General features: G+C 44.7%; 1 protein-coding gene across 6 annotated transcripts in view; it reads right to left on the reverse strand.

Annotated features, from left to right (window-relative positions):
* CENPJ (centromere protein J) overlaps positions 1-22,940 on the reverse strand; it is a 60,266-nt gene that overhangs the window by 10,213 nt on the left and 27,113 nt on the right. For all 6 annotated transcript variants that reach the window (XM_062194492.1, XM_062194489.1, XM_062194490.1 and 3 more), the window contains 5 exons: positions 16,423-16,588; positions 11,421-11,663; positions 7,153-7,237; positions 1,222-1,286; positions 887-1,006 (listed from right to left, as the gene is read on the reverse strand). In XM_062194492.1, coding sequence (XP_062050476.1) covers positions 887-1,006; positions 1,222-1,286; positions 7,153-7,237; positions 11,421-11,663; positions 16,423-16,588 — 679 coding nt within the window. The remainder of the gene's footprint in view (positions 1-886; positions 1,007-1,221; positions 1,287-7,152; positions 7,238-11,420; positions 11,664-16,422; positions 16,589-22,940) is intronic.

Below are 22,940 nucleotides of genomic sequence, written 5' to 3' on the forward strand. Positions count from 1 at the left end.
ATGCTTAATTTCTAAAGTTTTTCATAATAAGAAGTAAAATATTCTCTCAAAAGTAGGGAAGGTCCTTTGTTTCACTAGGGACTGCCAATCAGTCATTTCCCAATTTTCTCATTCCTTTTCCAATTATTAGCTAGAATTCATGTAAAAAAGAAAACTTTTCTCCATGAACAATTTGTTACCCCCCAAGGCAACTGCACAGGAAGTCTAACTGCTTCTTTGGGCTGCTGCTCTCTGTCCTAACTGCTCAAACCCGGTAGCGAACTTCACCACAGAATTTCAATTAAAACGGATCAGTTTAAGGATCTGAGAAAGTAAATTTTCCATAAACCTAAGGAAAAAGTTGCCCACCACCTCCACTCCCTTCCCTTTTCATTCCCTCTTCAGCTACAACAGCCAGGCAAGCAGTTTTTTCCCTCAACGCCTGCCCTAAGCATGGCACCAGCCCCCTCAATTTTTTTTTTTAAGATTTATTTATTTCCTTATTTGAATCAGAGTTACAGAGAGAGAAAGAGACAGAGAAAGAGAGATCTTCCATCTGCTAGTTCACTCCCTGGATGGCCTCAATGGCCAGGGCTGAGCCAAGCCATAGCCGGGAGCCAAGAGCTACATCTGGGTCTCCCACAAGGGGTAAGCAGGAGCCCAAACACTTGGGCCATCTTCCTCTGCTTTTCCCAAGCCATTAGCAAGGAACTGGATCGGAAGTAGAGGAACTGGGACACAAACCAGTGCCCACACGGGATTCCGGCGTTGCAGGCTTTACACCACAACACTGGCCCCATGGTCCTCAATTTGTTAAGCTACGATCATCAGTCTTACACACCAACTACTCTATTTTAATACATGTTTATTTTTTACAGCATTCATTAGTTTTTAAAATGTTTTTAACCTTTCCATCAGGATGACTAACTTCTGACTGAATTTCTTCTTTATCTTCGACTTCTTTGTTGTCCTCAAAGTTGGGATCTGGAAAGTTCCCTTGCTCAAGTGGCTCCCTGGGAGACGCCACCTGTAAGCAGACAACATGTAAGTAGATGTAAACCTACTTGGTTCTAAAAGCCAGATTCTAACAGAATAGAATTCTAGGTGGGGTAAGAAAATTGGCATCATACACAAAATGTTTACAACATTAAGAAAGAAGCCTCCATTATACAGGTTAGTGAAGTGATATATTCAAGCACAAGTTATCTATGTTTGCATATATAAAAATATAAAAAGATTTACTTGTCCCTTATCTGAACTGCTTAATTCATGAGGAGGTACAGGCTTGGATCTTCGAGATGGATTTCCTGTAAGATTACAATGTCAAAGTTAGTTTTAATATTTAATGGAAAATTTTAAAGTTACTATGTAGTCAAACATTTCCTTAGTTCATATCCTTCTTCTGTAAATTGCTGTTCTTTATTAATTACAAAGTCTTTACCAGTGCTCTTTTCTAATTTGTAGGGGTTCTGCATCGTGTGCTGGGCAACCAAGACAAGACGGTAAGATGGTGTCCATCAGAGTTTACAGTATGGAGGAAGAGACAGGCTCTAAGATGACCTAAGAGCCCCAAAGGTATTCTGCAGACAGTCACAGGACTGTGAAGGGCCTCTTGTGGGGGGCAGATAAAGAGGCAACCAAGGGGCTGGCGCTGTTCCGCAGCAGGTTAGAACCCTGGCCTGCAGTGCTGGCATCCCATGTGTGCGCCAGTTCAAGTCCCAGCTACTCCACTTCCAGTCCAGCTCCCTGCTAATGCTCCTGGGAAAGCAGTGGAAGATGGTCCAGGTCCTTGAGCCCCCTGAACCCAGGAAGAAGCTCCTGGTTCCTAGCTTTGGATCAGCTCAGCTCCAGCCATTGCAGCCATTTGGGGAGTGAACCAGCAGATGGAAGGCCTCTCTCTCTCTCTCTGACTCTACCTCTCTCTGTAACTCTTTCAAATAAAATCTTAAAAAAATAAAAAATAGGAACCAACCCAAATGCCCATCAACAGTAGACTGGATAAAGAAACTATGGGACATGTACTCTATGGAATACTATACAGCAGTCAAAAACAATGAAACCCAGTCATTTGCAACAAAATGGAGCAATCTGGAAAGCATCATGCTAAGTGAATTAAGCCAGTCCCAAAGAAACAAATATCATTTGTTTTCCCTGATCGGCGACAACTATCTGAGCACCAAAGGGTAACCTGTGGAAGTGTAATGGACACTATGAGAAATAGTGACTTGATCAGCTATGGTGCTGACTGTTGATGTACAATGTAACACTTTATCCATTTTAGTATTTTTTTTTGTAAACTCTGTAATTAACACACAATTATTCTGAGGTGTCTAAATCTTAACTGAAAAGTGATCCCAGTTAAATATAAGAATGAGAAAAGGAGAGGGAGGAGATGTATAATAGGGGACATGCTCAATTGGATTTGCCCCAAATGATGAAGTTAGAAAAGTTCCAGGGGATTCTGATACAATCCCATCAAGGTGGCATGTACCAATGCCATCTCACCAGCCCAGGTGATCAATTTCAGTTCACAACTGATCACACTAAGAGTCAAAGGAATCACACAAACAAGATTAATGTCTGCTAATACTAACTGACAAAAAAAAAAAAAAGGGAGAGAAGGATCCAACATGGGAAGCAGGATACACAGCAGACTCATGGAATGACAGATGTCCTAAATAGCACTCTGGCCTCAGAATCAGCCCTTAAGGCAATTGGATCTGGCTGAAGAGCCTATGAGAGTATTTTAGGCATGGAAAGCCAAGACACGCTGGGGAAAAAAAAAAAAAAAAAAGATGAAGAAGAAGAAGAAGACCTAAATGAAGGATCTCAGCGAGTGTGATCCCAGTGGAAATAACGGGGCCATCAAAGTAGGAGGTAACTTTCTCTGAAGGGAGGAGAGAACTTCCACTTTGACTATGGCCTCGTCGGAATAGGATCGAAGTCGGCAAACCCTAAAGGCTTCCATAGCCTCGGCAACTCATGGCTAGAGCCTAGGGAGATTACTGATGCCACAAACAAGAGTGTTAAATTGTTAAATCAACATCAGGAGTCACTGTGTACTTGCGTCCCATGTGGGATCTGTCCTTAATAGGTTGTCAAAGGTGAAGTAATGATATAGCTAGTACTGAAACAGTATTTTTACACTTTGTGGTTATGTGTGGGTGCAAACTAATGAAATCTTTACTTAGTATATACTGAAGCGATCTTCTGTATATAAAGATAATTGAAAATGAAAAAAAAAAAAACCCTTGGTTTTAAATTGGAAATTACATAGAAAAATAATCAATCTTTTTTTAAAAAAAAATATCTTGCAGAATCTCGATCATTAATGTGATGTACACTGTTATTTAATGCTATAACTAGTACTCCAACAGTATTTTTTCACTTTGTGTTGCTATGGGAGGACAAACTGTTGAAATCTATATATATACTAAACTGATTTTCTATATATAAAGAGAATTGAAAATGAATTTTGATGGGAATGGAAGGGGAGAGCGAGTGGGGGGGGGAGGGTTGCGGGTGGGGGGGAAGTTGTGGGGGGGAAGGCTTTGTAATCCATGGGCTGTACTTTGGAAATTTATATTCACTAAATAAAAATAAAATAAAATAAAATAATAAAAAGAGGTAGCCAAGAATACATGGAGAATGTGGTTTCACCAAAAAACTGGTTATTGAGCTACAACCTGAGTGCCCTGGTGGTTGTGGTCTAAACGGTAGGTCATGAGCAGCACGCCAATCACGTGTGGCATTAGTAACAAAGACATTAAAAAGGAGATACACATCAACAACAAACAATTTTTAAAAATATATTAAAGCACTAATGTCTCCTTCCTGTAAGCCAGTGGGTCGTACGGAAAACACTCGGAATTTCCAAGGGTGTCGAACAAGTGCCAGAACCTGCCTTGCATACTGAAAGTAAACTGGTGGCTGAGCTTAGAGAGAGGCCTGGAGAAGGACAGAGGCAAAGTTAGGCCAGCAGGACGTGAAGCTTGCGAGGAGCGCGATGGAAATACTCCCTCATGCTGCGTATCATCTCCAGTTTACAGGTCCCAACTGCCAAGTACAGCAGCTGCACAGGAATCAGGAATAAAACAGGAATCCCAGGTCTTGGCTTGAGCCAGTGGGCAGACTGCAGGTAACAGACACTCTGTGTGGGCAGGACAGGAGGCCATCCTCTTCCACCTCACAGGGTAAGGTGTGTGCCACATGAAGTACATAATGATCTCTGTTCCAGAGCAAAGAGCAATATTCCCATTTTACAGGTGAAACAATAAAGCTGAAAGGCTAAATAACTTAACCAAGGCTGTCAGCTAATACGAGTCAGAACCAGGATTCAAACTTTCTGTATCTCAAATTTCATTCTCTCTTGACAGGTAAAGGCCTGCAAACTCTCCACCTCCTGTGCAGCATGAGAAGAGGGGACCCGGAGCGTGGGCTGACTCCCGGCGAAGCGCGCCATCTGGAGGACTGCAGACACTCAACTGGAACAAGCGAGCTGGGCATGGAGACTCAGGAGCACATCCATAACCCCGAGACAGGGACAGACTCGGAAGCACTCCAGGAAAAAACGGAAATTCAACCACATTAAGAATCTGGGTTCACCAGAAGGTGCTGGAAAGAGCAAAAAGCCACACAGTGTGGGAAGACACTTGTAATCCACATGGGCTATGATGGTGGAGAAGGGGAACCCTCTCATAAATTCATAAAGAAAAAGCCCCCACAGAATATGTGAAAAGATCTGAACAAGCTCTTCTCAAAAGAAGAAACTGGGGGCTGGCACTATGGCACAGTAGGCTAAGCCTCTGCCTGCAGTGCCAGCATCCCATACGGGCACTGGTTCCTGTCCCAGCTGCTCCTCTTCCAATCCAGCTCTCTGCTATGGCCTGGGAAAGCAGTACTTGGGCCCCTGCACCCACGTGGGAGACCCAGACAAAGCTCCTCACTCCTGATCGGCCCAGCTCCGGTCACTGTGGCCATTTGGCAAGTGAACCAGCAGATGGAAGACCTTTATCTGTCTCTCCCTCTTCATGTCTGTAATTCTACCTCTCAAATAAATTTAAAACATAAAATAAAAAGAAGAAATCTGACAGCTAAGAAGCAGAGGCAGATGTGTTCAACATACTTAGTAATCAGCCAAATGCAAACTAAACTATAATGCCACATACTGTTACACCTCACCTACCCGGCAAACACTCCAGTCTGACAGTACCAAGCCCTGGCAAGGCAAGCGCTTTCCTGCTAGTGAGAGGGTAAAAACACTGGGAACGATCTTGGCAAAACTATTAAAGATCCTCATCCCAGTTCCCTAGCCATTACAGTCCCAGGTGTGTCCAGAGGAATGGACGTGCCTGTAGCTGAAACACAACAGCTCACTCATGACATCACTGCTTCCAGACCAAAACTGCTACAAAGTGTTTCTATCAGGAGAAGGATAGTCAATTTAACATATTCAGGAGGGAGGGAACTAGAGCCAAGGATACACCAATGATGCTGAATGAAAGAAGACAAAGGAACATGGTCAGTATGATTCTAGTCACAAAACTCAAAAGTGGGTCCTTTCTTCAGGGCTCATCTGCAGAGTCTGCGCTCAGAGGCAGGCAATGCAAAACCACGGTGGGGCACTTGTGGGCGCAGCTGAGCATCTGTGTCTGTACCTCAGTGGGTGTCACCCTACTGTTAGCTCTGTAACTGTCAAATTGCACATGTTCACATTAATGCATTTTTTGCAATTTCAGGAAAACAATTTTTAAAAATTCTAAGACTCACATGAAAAAGCAAAAAGACAAAAACAATGAGATTGGAAGGAATGTCTTAAAAAGTCACAAAACTCAGTTTTAAGAAATCAATAAATTTGGGGCCAGCGCTGTAGCCTAGCAGGTAAAGCCACCATCTGCAGTGCTGGCTTCCCATATGGGCGCCAGTTCAAGTCCTGGCTACTCCACTTCTGATCCAGCTCTCTGCTATGGCCTGAGAAAGCAGTAGAAGATGGCCCAACTCCTTGGGCCCCTGAACCCAGATGGGAAGACCCAGAGGAAGTTTCTGGCTCCTGGCTTCGGATTGGCGCACCTCTGGCTGTTGCGGCCAATTGGGGAGTGAACCAGCAGATAGAGGACCTCTCTTTCTCTCTCTCTCTCTCTCTCTCCCTCTCTCTCTCTCTCCCTCTTCCTCTCTCTCTCTCTCTCTTTCTCTCTCTCTCTCTCCACCTTCCCTTCTCTCTCTGTGTAACTCTTTCAAATAAATAAATAAATCTTTAAAAAAAATCAATAAATTTAATGTTAGAAAAAGAAAAACAAGAGAGGGCACTTGACAGAGCAGTGAATATACTTCCTGGGACACCCGCACCCAGTATCAGAGCCCCTGGGTTTGAGTCCAGCTCCACTCCCAGTTCCAGCTTCCTGCTAATGCACACCCTGGGAGGCAGTAGAGATAGTTCAAATATTTGGGTCCCTGCCACCACGCGGGAGACCCACACTGAGTTCCAGGCCTTTGGTTTTGTCCCAAGCCCAGTCTAGTCTGTTGCAAACATTTCAGAAGTAAACCAGCAGATGAGGGTTTGTTTCTCTGTCTCTGCCTCTCAAATGAGAAATAAATTTTTTAATTAAAAAATAAAAAACTATACCTAAGCACCATTTCACATCCAAGTGGAAACATTTTAAACTTTAACCAGCTCCAGTGTGAAAAAGCACAAAGGGCGTGTTTTGCAGACAGTGAAAAACCAGCACCAGCACTTAGCAGAGCCAAGGGAAGACCCACAGCACACAAACCTGCCAGGCCCAGCATCCATTCTAGAGAGACCTGCTCTGCAGCCCTGCTCACCACTGTGCAAAACTGCAGGAGAGCTGATTGCCCGCCCGCAGAGATATAAAACTGTGGAAATACCCAGTGGAATCTACAGAGTGACTAAAATCAGCCTCCTAGGGCATTTATGAGTTAATGTGGGAAAGTCTTACCAGATTAAGAAAAAACAGCAACCTGTAAAACACACAGAGCATGAAATGATACTGTATTAATCTATGTAATAAAAGAATAACCTGCTTCAGGGGATACTGACAGGGAGTAAGATGAGGCAGGGGGGCTTCAACTATATCTATAATGTTTCTTAAACTGAGTATAAATTCTCTATTCTTTATATTCTGAAAAGATTTATAAAAAGATCATACAGCCTCTTACCTCGTGTTGACAAGTAAGTTTGCTTGTGTTTTTCTACATGGGTTCCCGAAGAAATCTGACTCTTTTGAAATCGAACAGAGGGGTTCTAAAGTATGAGATAATTTTGAACATAAAATAAGCATCAGGTTTTTTATATCAGAACACTGAGTGAAATGAATAGAACTCAGCTAGGCACGAAAACACTAAAGGTTCGTTCATTTCTGTTGCTGTATCACCACAGGCCAAGGTGATAGATATTATCTGACAATGAAGCATGTGTGCATTCACACACACACACACACACACCCTTATAAACACATGAGGGTTCTTCATAAAGTTCATGGAAAATGGATTTCAAAAAATTTTTGCACCAAAATAAACTTACTCTTACACTGCATTTTTCCAAGAACTCTCTGAAGTCCCCTTGTACATTCAATTCTTCACATTAGGACACAGCAGTGTAACCATACTGTAACTTAACCAGTCTTCTCTGATCGTTAAAGGCTAGCCAAGGAGAACACAGGCCTCAACTCCTGAGGCTGCAATGGTTGAGGGTTCAGGCTCTTCCAGGCTCACTAGAATGAGGCACAGTGAGGCCTTCCAGCTCCACCTCAACCACCCTCTGTCGGGTTCGTGCCTATAGCAATTACTTCTAGTAACTTCGCTTCTCAGTGTCTCAACCTACTCCCCCTGCAGTCTTACTGTCCTGCCTCAGCTACACAGGGAAACTCTTCCAAAACTGCCATTATGAACAAAACCATTTATAGCAATTTATCAATAACTGCAAAAATCTTAAGTTCAAAGTATTTCTTACAAAGATCCAGAATGTGAGGCAGTCTACAAAATAATTCAATGGGCCTCTTCAAAAAATCAATGCTATTTAAGAAAACACAAAAGGGCGGCTGGCACTGTGGTGGAAATGGTTAAGCCACCGGCTGCAATGCCAGCATTGCATATGGATGCCAATTCAAATGCCGGCTGCTCCACTTCTGATCCAGCTCCCTGCTAATGTGCTTGGGAAAGCAGAAGAAGATGACCCAAGTGCTTGGGTCCCTGAACCCAATTCAGAGACCCAGATGAAGCTCCTGGTTCCTGGCTTTGGTCTCATCCAACCCCAACTGTCGCAGCCATCTGGGGAGTGAACCAGCAGATGAAGATCCAACTCTGTCTCTCCCTCTCTGTCACTCTACCTTTCAAATAAATATTAACAAAAAAAAAAAAAAAAGGAAAAGAAAATACAAAATATTCAGGAGAGATATCATGATTTCCACAATTACCTTTAAATGCTTTAGAAAACCATAAAAAATAAGGCAAAACATGCACAGTAGTTGAAACCAGTTGGCTGCTCAGGTGTTCACTGTAATATTCTTTCACCTGTTCTGTATTTGGGGATATGTTTAGGAAGGAACAGGTGTCTAGCTTAGTGGTTAAGACACCTGCACCCCAAATCAGAGTACCTGAGTTCAATTCCTGGCTCTGCTCCCAATTCCAGTGATAGCTCAAGTGGTTGAGTCACAGACACCCACACAGGAGATCTACACTGAGTTCCCAGCTCCTGGATGTGGCCCACCTAGCCCTGGCCATTGTGGGCATTTGAGAAGTGAACCAGTGGATGAGAGCTGTCTACCTACCTCTCAAATACATAAATAAAATGGGAGGAGGGATTGCCATCTTCTGATTACCAAATCCAATCCTTCCAGCTCATTCCTTGAATATCTCCATATCCCGACAATGCTTAGATTCACCAAGTCTCAGAATTCACTGACCCATGTGCGGTTGCTGTATCCCCCAACCCTTGGCATCTTCTGCCACAACCCAGTTTACATTCATGCTTCATTGCAGGCTCTTACCACTCATTCTACTAACCATGTCCCTCTTACTCAGAGGCATTTACTGTGTGACCGCATCTCAGCTGAAATATAACTCCACCATCCTATACCCCCAAAAGCTAAACAGGAAAGAACTTGAGCATAAACAATTCTCTAAGTGCATTATCTCTAACGGAGGCAGCCCCAATACATCCCAAGATCAGCCTCCCTTCCCCAGCCCTCTGCTTTCCACTCCCAGGGGCTACATCCTCTTTCTCTGTTCCCTCAGCCTCCCACAGTGCCTCCTCCATCCTCACTAGCTAAGGAGCATGTCCCAGCTTCCTGAGAGATATTCTTAAAGCATTGCAGGGGAGTGCTTCCCAAACAGCTGCCACACACTTTAACCTGGTCTAGGCCTGCCCCTCCTATCACCTATCACAAGGCATGACCAGCTGTCTTCATCCCTCCCCAAGCCCACCTGCTCACTGACCCAGGACACAGCTCAGCAATCATCCCACTTCCTCCCGCAATAACATTCTCTATTTTGCCAACACACACAAACACACACACACACACACACACACACCCCTACCTGCTCACCTTCTGTCTTAAAAAAACAACACAAACACTGTCCACTCTCCCTTACTTACTGCAAAACCGCTCCACAAAGCATTTCTACTTTGCCACAACTGCACCTCATCTCTTCTCCAATCAGGCCCACCAGCCCCACACAACCCGGAATTGAGTCTCGTCAAGCCCAGTGCTCCCCTCTACTCAGTGCACCTGCGGTCGTTTTCAGTTCCCACCTAACTTCCCAGCGGCCCCCAACTCCACAGCCCCAGTGCCTCTCCCAGCCCAGCTTCCTTCCAGCTGTACTGCTCCTGACAGCCACATGACCATCTCGTCCTCTTCTCCACATGTCCCAGAGGCAGCATTTCAAACTAGCCCTGTCCACATCTGGGCTCCTGTCCCCACACCCTCTGAAAATATAGGTTCTCTTTTTGTGGTCTCTCCTGATAAGTGAGGCCAAAACACAAAACCAAACTAAACTGTGGTTAGAAATCACTCCTGATTCTGTCACACCCTCTTCCAGTCAAAAACAGATCTAGGTGGCTGCTCAATCCCCCACTGCTGCCACGCAGATGGAAGCCATCGCTCTGGTCTGAATTCCTGCAATGGTCCCTGACTGTGTTGCTGACTTTGCTCCCCTCTCATCTATTCTCAAGTCTGTGGCAGACAGAGCAAGTTCACTGAAGTAAAGATCAGGCCACTCCCCCAAAGCCCTCCCGGGGCTCCCAACTCAGCAGGCAGAGCCCAGAGGCTGGCAGGACTCTGCCAATGCCAACACCTCTGACTCTGAGTGCTCTTGCCTTCCCACTCACTCTGCTCCAGCTGCTCTGGCCTCAGGTGTCCCCAGTGACAGACCCTGCCTGCAGGCCTCTGGCTCCTCTGCAGGTCCTGCCAGCCACCCTGGGCATGTCCTCACTGTCTCCTGCAGGATTTTTCCCAGCAGTTCCATGTGGATAGGCCTTAGGGCTGCTCTCAATTGCTTCTGCCAGTAAGCTTTCCCCAAAAGTCTCCCAGGCATGGGATGTAAACCTGCCAGCAGTTACTCCCGTCTTTCTTTTCCTCCTAGCTCCGTCACTATCACACAGTCTTTCTCCTGTTGCTCGAATATAAATCCCATGATTTACATTCCAAGGAATTTTTTTCTGGTTTGTTCACTGCTGCCTCCAGCACAGATGAAAACCAGTCACTTGATCAGAAAGGATCTATGCATGTGACTGCAAAACTCACTTGACTTTTTTTAAGTTTTATTTATTTGAAAGGCAGAGTTACAGACAGACAGACAGGGATAGAGGTCTTCTACACGATGGTTCACTCCCCACATAGCCTCAACAACCGGGGCTGGGCAAGATGGAAACTAGGAGCTTCTTCTGGGTCTCCCACGAGGGTGCAGGAGGCCCAAGCACTTGGGCCATCTTCCACTGCTTTCCCAAGTACATTAGCAGGGAGCTGGATAGGAAGTGAAGCAGCCGAGACCGAAACCCGCACCTATATGGGATGCTGGTGTTATAGGCAGTGGCTTTACCCACTACACCACAGCGCCAGTATCTGAGACTATCAGCCTATTTTGAAAGAGCTCCATCTTAAGAATATTTTTAAAAAAAAATAATCTGAAAAGTACTTTTCCAAGTATTCAGCAGTGCTTGAAAGAAATTTTAATTGTGGTAAAATGTACATCACATCAAACACGCCGCCTTCAGCACAGCGAACAGGATGGCTCCGGGCATGAGGCACATTCACACCACATGCAGCCCCTGCACCACCCACCTGCAGAACGGTTCAGCCCACAGCACTACAGTACCAACTCCCCATTCCCTGCCCCGCACCCACCACTCCATTCTCTCTATGAATTTAAATATCACGTGTTTGACATCACCCCCAGACCTGACAAGACCAGCTGCCCCCTAAACCTACCATGGACTCAGGATTTTTCCCAGCAGTTACATGTGGATAGGCCTTAGGGCTGCTCTCAATTGCTTCTGCCTTCTTCCAGGCATCCAGTCGGAATCTTTCCATCACCTTTATCTCTTCCCGAAGGTCTGTGTTCTCTCTGACCAACATTTCTATCTGGCTTCTGAGACGCCCATGTGCACTTGACCATTTTGCTTCTTTCCTTTTCAAATCTTCCTGTAAATCTGCTACTTGCTGTTTCAAAGCCTCTCAAAAAGAACCAAAAACAAACAAAAACACACACATACAGTATTACAGGGTTAAAACAGTGTAAAAGAGACCACGTCAATGAAACAGAACAGCTGGCTCAGCAGACAGCAGCAAAAGAAGACGTCATCAATAAACAATGTCTCCAGAACACTGACTTTTCAGAAGCAGGGAGGAGGGGATCAGTTGGAGCCTCACTTCATCCCAGCAACAAAATCCAGGAGAGAGACAGGACACAGATACCACTCAGGGTCTCACTTCAGTCACCACCACGAGATCACAAAGCCCTAACCTAAGACATCAACTCAAAGAGAAAGAAGGAAATCACGGGTGATACTTGACAAAGAAAAAACTGACAGGGATTCATGAACAACTGAAGGAAGAATTGAGATAAAGGAAGGAGTAAAAGATTGCAAAGTCAAAACCACCTGCCCTAAAAACTGAATCTATTTAGAATCTCTGAGACGAAAAAGCAGCATTAAGAAAATGAGTTAATTAAAAAAAAAAACCCACATATGAACCTAATAAATTAAGAATGCAATAGTAATTAACATTTACAAAGTATCTACTGTTCAGCACTGGTATGGATGCTTGGGTTACCAAGCACAAAACACAGGCCCCTGGCTTTATGCTGCTTACCGTGTGCCAGGGCTGGAGGGAGTGGTGAGGGTGGCAGCTTAGGGAGACTGGTGTTGCTGGGCGTGTCCGTGAGCATGCTGGCGCTCACTAAACACAGACCTGCAGGAGGCAGGGAACCAGTCCGAGGCCCCCAGGGAAGAGCAAGCTCAGACTGCCAGGAAGGTGCAGGGCACAGTTCCAGCGCAGCAAGGGTCCAGCGAGGGGCATAGAAGAACAAAGGGAGGACTGAGAGCTGACAGGAAGGGAACCTGGAGCTCCCTAGCGAGAAGGAAGAGGAGGAGCCCACAGCCCGAGACAGGTCTCAGGACAGAGGAGATATAGACTGCCTCCTATAGTGAGCAGCCACTGGCCCAGCACCAGTCCCTCAACTCCAAGTGGGTGACTCAACTTTCTAACAAAAGAATGTGCTGTAGAAGAGAGAGAAGGCTTGAGAATGGTCCCAAGCCTCTTGCCGAAGGAGGGCAGGGCAGGCCTGAAGTAGGGGACGCCCTGAAGTAGGGGAGCCCAGTAGCCACAGACAGAACACGGCAGTCAGGCCAGTGGGAACCAGCAGAGATCCATCAGGACAGAAACCCTAACACAGGCCACCAGAGGCTGGGGCCTCCCTGCCACGGTGCCGCCTCAGTCAAGGAGGAGACAGCGGCAGAGCCTGAGAAATCTGCAGGACATTGTGGCTAGGGAATCACAGGCTGCCGCCAGTCACACAGCCTGGGGATGGACTGAGCTCAGCCATAGCTCCACAGTGACAGGATGGCCAAAAGCCTAAATGGAGCACACGAGGGGAAAGCAGGCAGCAAGATCTGGAGACAGTGAATACAGACAATGCTTCCAGAGACTTGTGCCACAAAGGGAATCACCCAGGGCTGTGAGGCCAAGAGAGACTTTGGTTTCTAACTGATGGTGCATTTGGCAGAGGGCGGAGGATGGGTGGTGTGGAGGGAAGGGAAGGGGAAAGCTGAGGGGGTAGGCCAGTGTATGAGCAGAACCCAGTCACCCCAGGAAAGGGAGGCTGGGTATGGGGTGAGGCTGAAGGCACAGGCAGAGAAGAGGCTGGGAGAGACTGTGGGGATGGAGGAGGCTCAGGGGTGCAGAGGAGGTCGGGGGGAGAGCTGAGGCACTGCAGATATCAGACAGGAGAAGAGTCAGGAACCAGAGAAAAGTCAGGAGGCAGCAGACAGGCAGAGTGAAGGCAACGGCCCTTGCAGATGAGAAAGCTGAAGAGCCGAGACCTCCAACCTGAGTGAGTGGGTAAAAGAGGAGAAAGGCAGACTTAAGGGGGATGAAGGTAAGTGTGGGACACCTAGACAAAGTGAGCAGCTCCCAGCTGCTATGGGCAGCAGAATGGGGAGACGGCTGCCAGCCACACCATGTGGCCTGGCAGACACGAAACCTCACCCTCTCCAGAAATGAGAAACAAAGCCATCTAAGTCATTAGGCTGGAAAAAATCAGTGGTAATAATCAGAAAGCAGGGATACTCTGAAAACTGAAGACATGCTCAAAGGCAAGGGAGTCACCTAAGGTCCCTGTGGTCAAGTTGGGATCACTGAGTATCAAAAGGAAAATTAATTAAAGCAACTTGAATTTGTAAAGGGCTATGAATGGATGAATGGATAATGGATAATGAGTTTAAGTTCCAGGTTGATAGAAATGTCTTACTCAATTCACCAGGGCTTAAAAGGGTCTAACACACAAAGGGTTCGCAATACATTTGTTGAAATGCTGCCAAGAATGTGGAGAATACACTGTTGATGGAACTGTAAATCAGTACAGGCACAATGGAAAGCTGTTTGGAGGTTCCCGAGAAAACTAGAATCATAACTACCACACCTAGCTATCCTACTACGGGGTATATGTTTAGAGGAAATGAAACGAGTCTGTGGAAGAGACACTTGCACCTGCATGCTCACTGCAGCTCTACTCCCAACAGCCAAGAAATGGAATCAACCTAAGCACCCATTAGTGAATGACTGGATAAAGAAAATGTGGTTACTGTTCACAACCGGATACTATTCAGTCATAAACAAGGATGAAAACCTGTCATCTCCAGCAACATGAATGGAACTGGAAGACATCATGTTAAATGAAATAAGTCAGGTACAAAAAGATAAATACCACAGGTTCTCACTTAAATGTGGAAGCTAAAAAGTTGATCTCAAAGAAATAGAGAATAGAATAGTGGTTAGCAGAGCCTGGGTACGTTGTGGGAGAAGAAAGGATGAGACAGGATAGTTAACAGGTACAGGAGAGCAGATGGATAAAAGCAAGAATTTCTAATTTTTTTTTTAGCATAGCAGGATACCTGTGGTAGACAATAATTAATTATTTCAAAATAGCTAGTAGAGAGAAGTTTGAATGGTCCCAATACAAAGAAATGATGACTGTCTGAGGTGATGGACATGTCAATCACCCTGATGTGACATTACTTGTATATAGGTCCTGAAATGGCAACTGTACCCCATAAATATGTATAATCACTAGTGTCAATTTAAACTAAATATTATATTTTAATGCTTTTTTGAAACTCATTTGTTTTTACGTATTTGAAAGGCAGAGAAACAGAGAGACGAAGACAAACAGGCAGAGATCTCCCATCTGTCAGTTCACTCCCCAAACACCCAAAAAAGCCAGGGCTGGGTCAGGCTGAAGCCAGGAGCCTAGAATTCAATCCAGGTCTCCTGCACAGGTGGCAGGGACCCAACTATTTGAGCCGCCATCTGCTGCCTCCTAAGGTGCCCATTAGCAAGAAGCTGCAGTCAGCAATGCAGCCACGCCATGAACCCAGGCACTCCAATAGGGGAGGTGGGCAACCCCAGCAGTGGCTTAAATGTGCACATTTTTATCCCTGAGTTTTTTATGTTTTGTTTTGGAGAATCAGAGCTCCAATCCACTGGTTCACTGCCCAGTGCTGGTGATCTGTCATGTCAGAGGTGGGCTGATGCTGATGCAGGGAGGAACTCAAGTCATATCCACATGTGTGGGAGAAACCTCATTTCTTGAGCCATCACCTGCTGCCTCCTAGGGTACACATTAGCAAGAAACTGGAGTCAGGAGTGAAGCCAGGTATCAAACTCAGGCACTCTGATATAGGCCACAGATGCTTCAACCAGCATATCAATCACTAGGCCAAATGTTTGCCCAAATACTATTATTTAAAATATGGGAAGTAATGGTAGGCATTTGGCCTAGCAGTTAAGGTACCAGTCAGGAGACAAATATCCCATATCAGAGTGCCTAGATTCGAGTCCCAGTTCTGGTTCCCAGTTTCAGCGTCCTGCTAAGACAGACTCTGGAGACCAATGATGGCTCAAGTAGCTGGGTCCCTGGCTCCTGGCTTCAGCTTGGCCCAGCCCCAGACACTGAGGGCATTTAGGGAGTAGGCCAATGGAAGGGAGTGCTCTCTCTGTCTCTCCATCTCTCTGACTCACAAATAGTAAGTGGAAGATGAGTTCACATTTTAGGCTAAGAGCAACCAACGGTCACTTTACATTTTTCTTCTGAAAATATGAAGTTTTAACTTTGAAGAAGTCCAATATAACCAGTGTTTTTACTGCTAGTTAGCCATGTGTTAAAAATCTTTGCACATACCAATGCTACAAATATATTCACCTGTTTTTCTTCTAAAAGGTTTATAGTTATACAAGAAATGCATTAATTCTTTTTTAACTGCTACATTCCTACAATCTAGCTCTGAAATGAAGAGGAATAGTAGCTTGGCCTATAGTTTTATAAGTTTTAAAATTAAACACAACTCAGTATATTAAGGCCTTACAGTATTATAAATGAACAGAACTAACAGTATTTGTTGTGCAGTGGGTCAAGAAGATTAACACAACATTACAGTGCTGAACTTCCATCTCCTAGCTTATAAACTCACTCAGGTCATTTCAGGGTCTGGGAAGCCTTTAGCAAGTCTTCACTAATAGAAATGATCTAATATTTTGAACTCTTTGATACAAAAAATGTTCTTGATGCCAAGTCTCTAACACAGTATTTGTTGAATGAATGAATAATGGAAGAATACCCATTTTTTTCTTTGATACACCAAATAACTCCAATGAAAACATACAAGACCATCACTTTTACTAACTTACATAAGTATAATGTAAAGAACTGGCATACCTGTATTTCTTCACGTTCCTTTTTATCTGGAAAAGTTCTTGCAACCGTGGTATACTTTTCAAACACTTTGCGTTCCTTTTGTAGCTTTCTCATTTCCTCCTTCTTAAACTCTTCTATTCGAGCCAATTCTTTTGCTTTCTGCTGTTCAAAGTCTGCGATTTCTTTCCTAAAATGACCAACCATGTTATCATCTACAGGGACCATCTCAATTTAGTAATCCTGTGTGGCACCAAACACAACCCAGTGGCAGCTGAGGAGCTGTGGTCATAGTGAATCCATCTTCAACCCACAGGCCTAAGACATCAGCCGGTCCACTCTCCAGAGCACTGACCCACCAAGAACTCACTGGGTGCCTACTAGAAGTCAGGAAACCACAGGAAAAAGAACAAAAATCCTTACGCCCATGAAGCTTCTTAGAATTTAATAGGAGGCAGACAATAATGATTAAGATAAATAAGTTAAATATATGGAATATCAGAAGCATCAAGGAGAAAAATAAAGCAAGGAAGGAGGTAGGAAATATGAGGATGGGAGGCTGAAGTTTGAGTGGAGTCATCTTGCTAAGATAACATACAAAGTAAAACCTGGAGGGAAAGAGAACAAGTCACGTAAGGCAGGGGGAGCACCAAGTGCCAAAGCCATGATGGAGGAAGTTCCTTCTGAAGGGCTCAAGGAATAGCCAGGAGGCCAGCGAGGCTAAAACAGCCAGCAAGACATGCAGCAGATGTCAAACAATAAGGAGGCCTCTGATATCTGCCTCAGGGAAGGCCACTCTGAGCAGCTGTGCTGGCGCAGGCTGGCTCTGGCAGCTGTGTGAGGAGCACAGGGAGACGGGAGCAACAGAAAGCAGTCAGGACGGCAGGGCGGGGTGAGACTGCGATGAGATAGCAGAGAAGTCTCCAGGCTGACTCTGAGATTTCTGGCCTGCATGAACAGAAAAACAGAGGCATTTGGAGAAGACTGTGAGATGACCAAGTACGGGGGGAAGAGCAGGAGCTGGCTCTTCTAGAAATGATCAATTTGAAATGCTTAACAGTTCTCTAAAGAGAGAGACCAAGCAGGCAGTCAGATATGAAGTGCAAGCCAGAGAGTCTGATTTGGGATGGTAGCACCGGATGATATTTAAAGGCTTGAGACTGGACAGGCACTCCACATTTATATGTGAATGTAACAGATGTTCAATTTTGCCTAAATATCCAAACTTCTATAATATATACACAATCATACATACAAAGCAGAAAATGGGAGGACAGCTGTTGCATATTTGAGCCCTTAACAAATCTAAAAAACTACTGCTGTCACTAAGATCAAACTCCCACTGGGTAAGTAGGCAAAAGTCACAAAGAAATTTGCAAAACAAATACAAATGACCACTAAATGTACAAGTATGCTCAGCCTGATCAATAATTGAGAAATGTCAAGGGGCCAGCATTATGGTGCAGTGGGTTAAGCAGCCTGCAACACCACCATCCTATATTAGAGCACCAGTTCCAGTCCCAGCTGCTTAGCTTCTGATCCAGTTCCCGCTAATGCATCCTGGGAAGGCAATGGATGATGGCGCAAGTGCTTGGGCCCCTGCCCCCCACGTAGGAGACCCAGATGGAGTTATTGATTTCAGCTTGGCCCAGCCCGTATTGATGTATCCAGTTGGGTAACCAGTGGATGGAAGATAACTCTCTCTCTCTCTCTCTCTCTCTCTCCTCTCTCTCCCTCTCCCCCCCACTACTCTGTGTTGCTCTGTTGCTCAAATAAGTCTTAAAAAAAATAAAAAAGGCAAAAAAGTTACAATTAGCAGGTTAGCAAGATTTTAAAAACTGCTAACGCTCAATTCTCATGATGGGGAAAAGGAGATGAGGCGAAGTCTCAGATACTGACCAGGGCAGATACTGACCAGATGTTCTTGAACTTCATCACAGGGTAGTTTTTTTTTATTTTTTTTCCCAAAGGTAGACTCATAGGTATGATGCTACACCCTATAACAGAGTCTATCAGAGTGACACAGATGGACTGAATACACTCATAGTCACCTCAGGGATGTACTGGTAGGGTGAGATGTCTACTACATCATTACATTAAAAGCGGATTTGGCCGGCGCAGCGGCTCACTAGGCTAATCCTCCGCCTGCGGCGCCGGCACCCCAGGTTCTAGTCCCGGTTGGGGTGCCGGATTCTGTCCCAGTTGCCCCTCTTCCTGTCCAGCTCTCTGCTGTGGCCCGGGAGTGCAGTGGAGGATGGCCCAAGTGCTTGGGCCCTACACCCGCATGGGAGACCAGGAGAAGCACCTGACTCCTGGCTTCAGATCAGCACGGTGTGCCGGCCGCAGCGCACTGGCCGCAGCGGCCATTGGAAAGTGAACCAACGGTAAAGGAAGACTTTTCTCTCTCTCTCTCTCTCTCTCTGTCCATTCTGCCTGTTTAAAAAAAAAAAAATGCGGATTAAAGAACAAGACAGACAATAGAGTCCAGGCTTGGAGGCAGCCTACCTGGGATGGAGTTGTGGCTGTCACTTACTAAGGATGGGAACTTGGGACAATATTCTTAACTTCTTACTACCTCAGTTTCCACATGTGTAAGACAGAAAGGATAGCACATTACCTAAATTCAAGTTTTGAATTTTGCTTAGAGCCTAGCACAGTGAAATTGCTTTAAAAAATGATAGTCACTATTATAGGATATAAATGTCCTTTATAAGAAATTCTTATATATTTTAAAATAATGAAGTAAAGGCATTGAAAAAATTATCTTTGGGGCCCAGCACTGTGGCATAGTAGATAAAGCTACAGCCTGCAGTGCCAGCATCCCATATGGGTACCAGTTCGATTTCCAGCTACTTCACTTCCAATCCAGGTCCCTGCTAATGCGCCTGGGAAAGCAGCAGAAGATGGTCCAAGTCCTTGGGCTCCTGCACCCATGTGGGAGACCCGAAAGAAACTCCTTTTCCTGGCTTCAGATCAGTGCAGCTCTAGCCACTGCAGCCATCTGGGCAGTGAACCAGCAGATGGAAGACCTCTCTCTCCCTCTCTCTCTTTCTCTCTCTCAGCCTCTGCCTCTCTGTAGCTCTGCCTTTAAAATAAATAAATCTTTTTTTTTTTTTAAGTTATTTTTGGTGATGAAGAGGTTTGGAATAAGTTCTTAATTTTAACCATCATTATTATTTATAATAAGCATATATTGAGAATATGTATCAGCAGAGGGGCAGACATTCAACCTAGCACTTAAGATGCCCACATCCCACATTACAGTGCCCGGGGTCAATTCCCAGCTCCACACCTGATTCTGGTTTCCTGACAATGCAGACACTAGCAATCTGCAGGTGATGGCTCAAGTATTTGGGTCCCTGCCACTCACTTGAGACCTGTTGAGTTCCTAGCTCCAAGCTTTGGTTTTGCCCAGCCCAGGCTATAGAGGGCATTTCGGGAGCGAACCATCAGATGGGGAGAGCTCTCTGTCTCTTTCTCTGTTTCTCTGTCTCTGTCTCTAAAATTTAAAAAGAAAGAAAGAAAGGAAAGAAAATATTAAGTGTTGGTGTAAGGACAAATTTTTAGGATGAAGAGGCTTGTATCTAGGTTCGGCTCTGATAAACAAGCAACTTGTCTGCCAATGACGTTCTCCTGCTTCTTGGAGCCTGGCCAGTTCCCAGGGGGGAGGATAAAGGAATGTTTCTGATAAACAGGTGAGCATGCTTTGTGTCTCGGCTCTCTGGCCAAGATCCAAGACGGGATGCACTGCTTGCCTAAAATCTTGGCAATGAGCCCCCTTTGTCCTTGGGGGCTTTAAGAGGGAGCTGGAGCAAGCCTCTGCTGCTACTATTCCATCCCGGGGGAACACGCAGTCATGCTGAACGTTGAACGTGCCCGTGATGATTATTGATGATGTTTGGTTCTCAGTATGGATCCTTTTCCGGTGCTGTGTGAAGATTGCCTAGTGGTAAATTCCGGGCTGAGTCCCCTACTCTTAGGGACACCCCTCATCCTTTCTCTCTCTCTCTCTCTCCTGCTTCTTAAAATTTGCTACTTAAATAAACTACTTGTTTCTTTATACTACAAGGCTTGCAGAGTATTTATTGTGGATTGAACTAAAGGTAACTAAGTCTGTGCACAGCAGACAACTAAAAAATAATTTGCTGTCATAGCTGGCAAGAACACAAAATACTAGAACCCCTGTGAATTACTGGAAGAGATCCAAACTGATGTGGCCACTGTGCAAAATAACACATCAGCTCCTCAAAAGGTTGTATATAGAACCACCACAGGATCTAATACTTCAGTCCCTGGATAGAATTAAAAAGCATTAAAAGCTGGGACTTGTGGTAGGTGTTGTGAAGCAGCAGGTTGAACCACTATCAGGGATGCCCACATCCCATATGGGAGTACCTGGGATCAGGCCTCTGCATCTGATCCACTTTCCTGCTTATGTGCCTGGGAGGCAGCAAATGATGGTCCAAATGCTTGGTTCCTACCACCCACAAGAGAGACACAGGTGGAATTCCTGGTTCCTGACTTTAGCCTAGCTCAATCTCAATTGTTGCAGGCATTTGGGGAGGGAACCAGTGAATGGAAGAATGGAAGATTTTACTATCCATCCAACCCTATCATTCTGTCTCTCAAATAAACAAAACTAAAAAAGAAAAAAACATGCAGGGACTTGAACAGGTGTGGTTACAAAATCCACAGCAACACTCTTCACAACATAAAGGCAGAATCAGGGGCCTGAGTTGGGGCACAATGGTTTAAGCCCCTGCCTATGACACCAGCATCCCATATGAGGGCTGGTTCAAGTCCCAGTTGCTCCACTTCCAATACAGCTCCCTGCTAATGTGCCTAGGAAAGCAGCAGAAGATGGTCCAACTTCCTTGGGTCCCTGCCATATGGGAGACCAGGATGACATTCAGGCTCCTGGCTTCGACCTGGCTCAGCCCCAATTGCCACAGCCTTTTGGGGAGTGAATCAATGGATAGAAGAGCTTTGCCTTTCCCTCTCTCTGTAACTCTGCCTTTCCAATAAATATATAAATCTTAAAAAAAAAAAATAAAAACAGGGGCTAGCATTGTGGTATAATGGTATATTATATATAATATACTATAATGCCTGCAATGCTTGCATCCCATATGGGCACCAGTTCAAGTCCCGGCTGCTCCATTTCCAATCCAGCCCCGTTATAATATGCCTGGGAAAGCAGCGGAAGATGGCCCAAGTACTTAGGCCCCTGTACCACATGGGAGACCCTGATGAAGCTCCTGGCTCTTGGCTTCAGCCTGGCCCAGTTCCAGCCATTGCAGCCATTTGGGGAGTGAACCAGTCAATGGAAATTCTCTCTCTCTCTCTTCCTCTCCCTCTTCCCCCCCTCATCCTGTAACTCTGCATTACAAATAAATAAAATAAATGTTAAAAAAAAGAAACCACCCAATGTCCAACAGCAGATGCAATGCACAACAGATAAAAATAAAATGTGATAGCTCTGTGCAGTTGTATTATCATTCAACCATAAAAAGCAATAACATACAGATACATGCTGTTAACATTTATGAATCTTGAATACACAATACTACATAAAAAGAAGCCAAACAGAAAATCATGTACTGCATGATTCACTTTAAATGAAATATCCAGAACAGGTAATTCCTAGAGACAGGGATGGTTTCTAGGAAGTGGATGAAGAAGGGATATAGAGAGTGAATAGGTAAGGATACGGGGTGATACATTTTTTAAAACAGAGAGAAGCTATACATAATTCTACAACACAACTAATGCATTAAATGTCATTAAATTAATATAATTTAATACTTAAATTAATATAATTTGAAATAGCTAATTGTATGTTGTATGAATTTCACCTAAATTAAATATTAAAATAACAAAAACAGGAGCAGGCATTTCGCACAGTAGTTACAATGCCACTTGGGATGTTCCCATCAGAGTACCTGGATTCAAGTCCCAGCCACATTTCAATTCTAGTTTCCTGCTAATGTGTACCCTGGGAGACAGCAGGAAATGGTTCCAGCACTTGGGTCTCTGCCACCCACATGGGAGACCTCAATGGAGTTCTGGGATCCTTCTGGCTTTGGCCTGGCCCAGTTCCAATTGTTGTTGGCATTTGGGGAATGAAATCAGCAGATGAAAAGAACTTTGTCTTTATTTATTCAAATAAATAAAAATAAATAATTTTTTTTTAAAAATAACAAAAAAAAATACAATGTATACCATATATTATATAATATCTCCAGCAAGATCCACGGCAACACTCTGAAATTAAATGCATCAGTTTCATGCAACGGACGTCATGACACTCGCAACAAGTGTAATTTTTTAAAAACATACATGTATTTGCATATATATTCACTCACATACTCATAAATACTCATGTGTACCGACATACACATATATGTACATGCAGGTAGCCTCATATAAGTTCAGTTCAGATTTTGCCACACAATAAAATCAGGCAAGATCATGACTTATGTGGGAAACTACATCCGCCTTTCTTCTCACCACTGTCGGTAGAGTTCTGTCTTCCAAAACAG

This window comes from Lepus europaeus, chromosome 6, assembly GCF_033115175.1.
Source record: "Lepus europaeus isolate LE1 chromosome 6, mLepTim1.pri, whole genome shotgun sequence".
Classification (NCBI taxonomy): domain Eukaryota; kingdom Metazoa; phylum Chordata; class Mammalia; order Lagomorpha; family Leporidae; genus Lepus; species Lepus europaeus.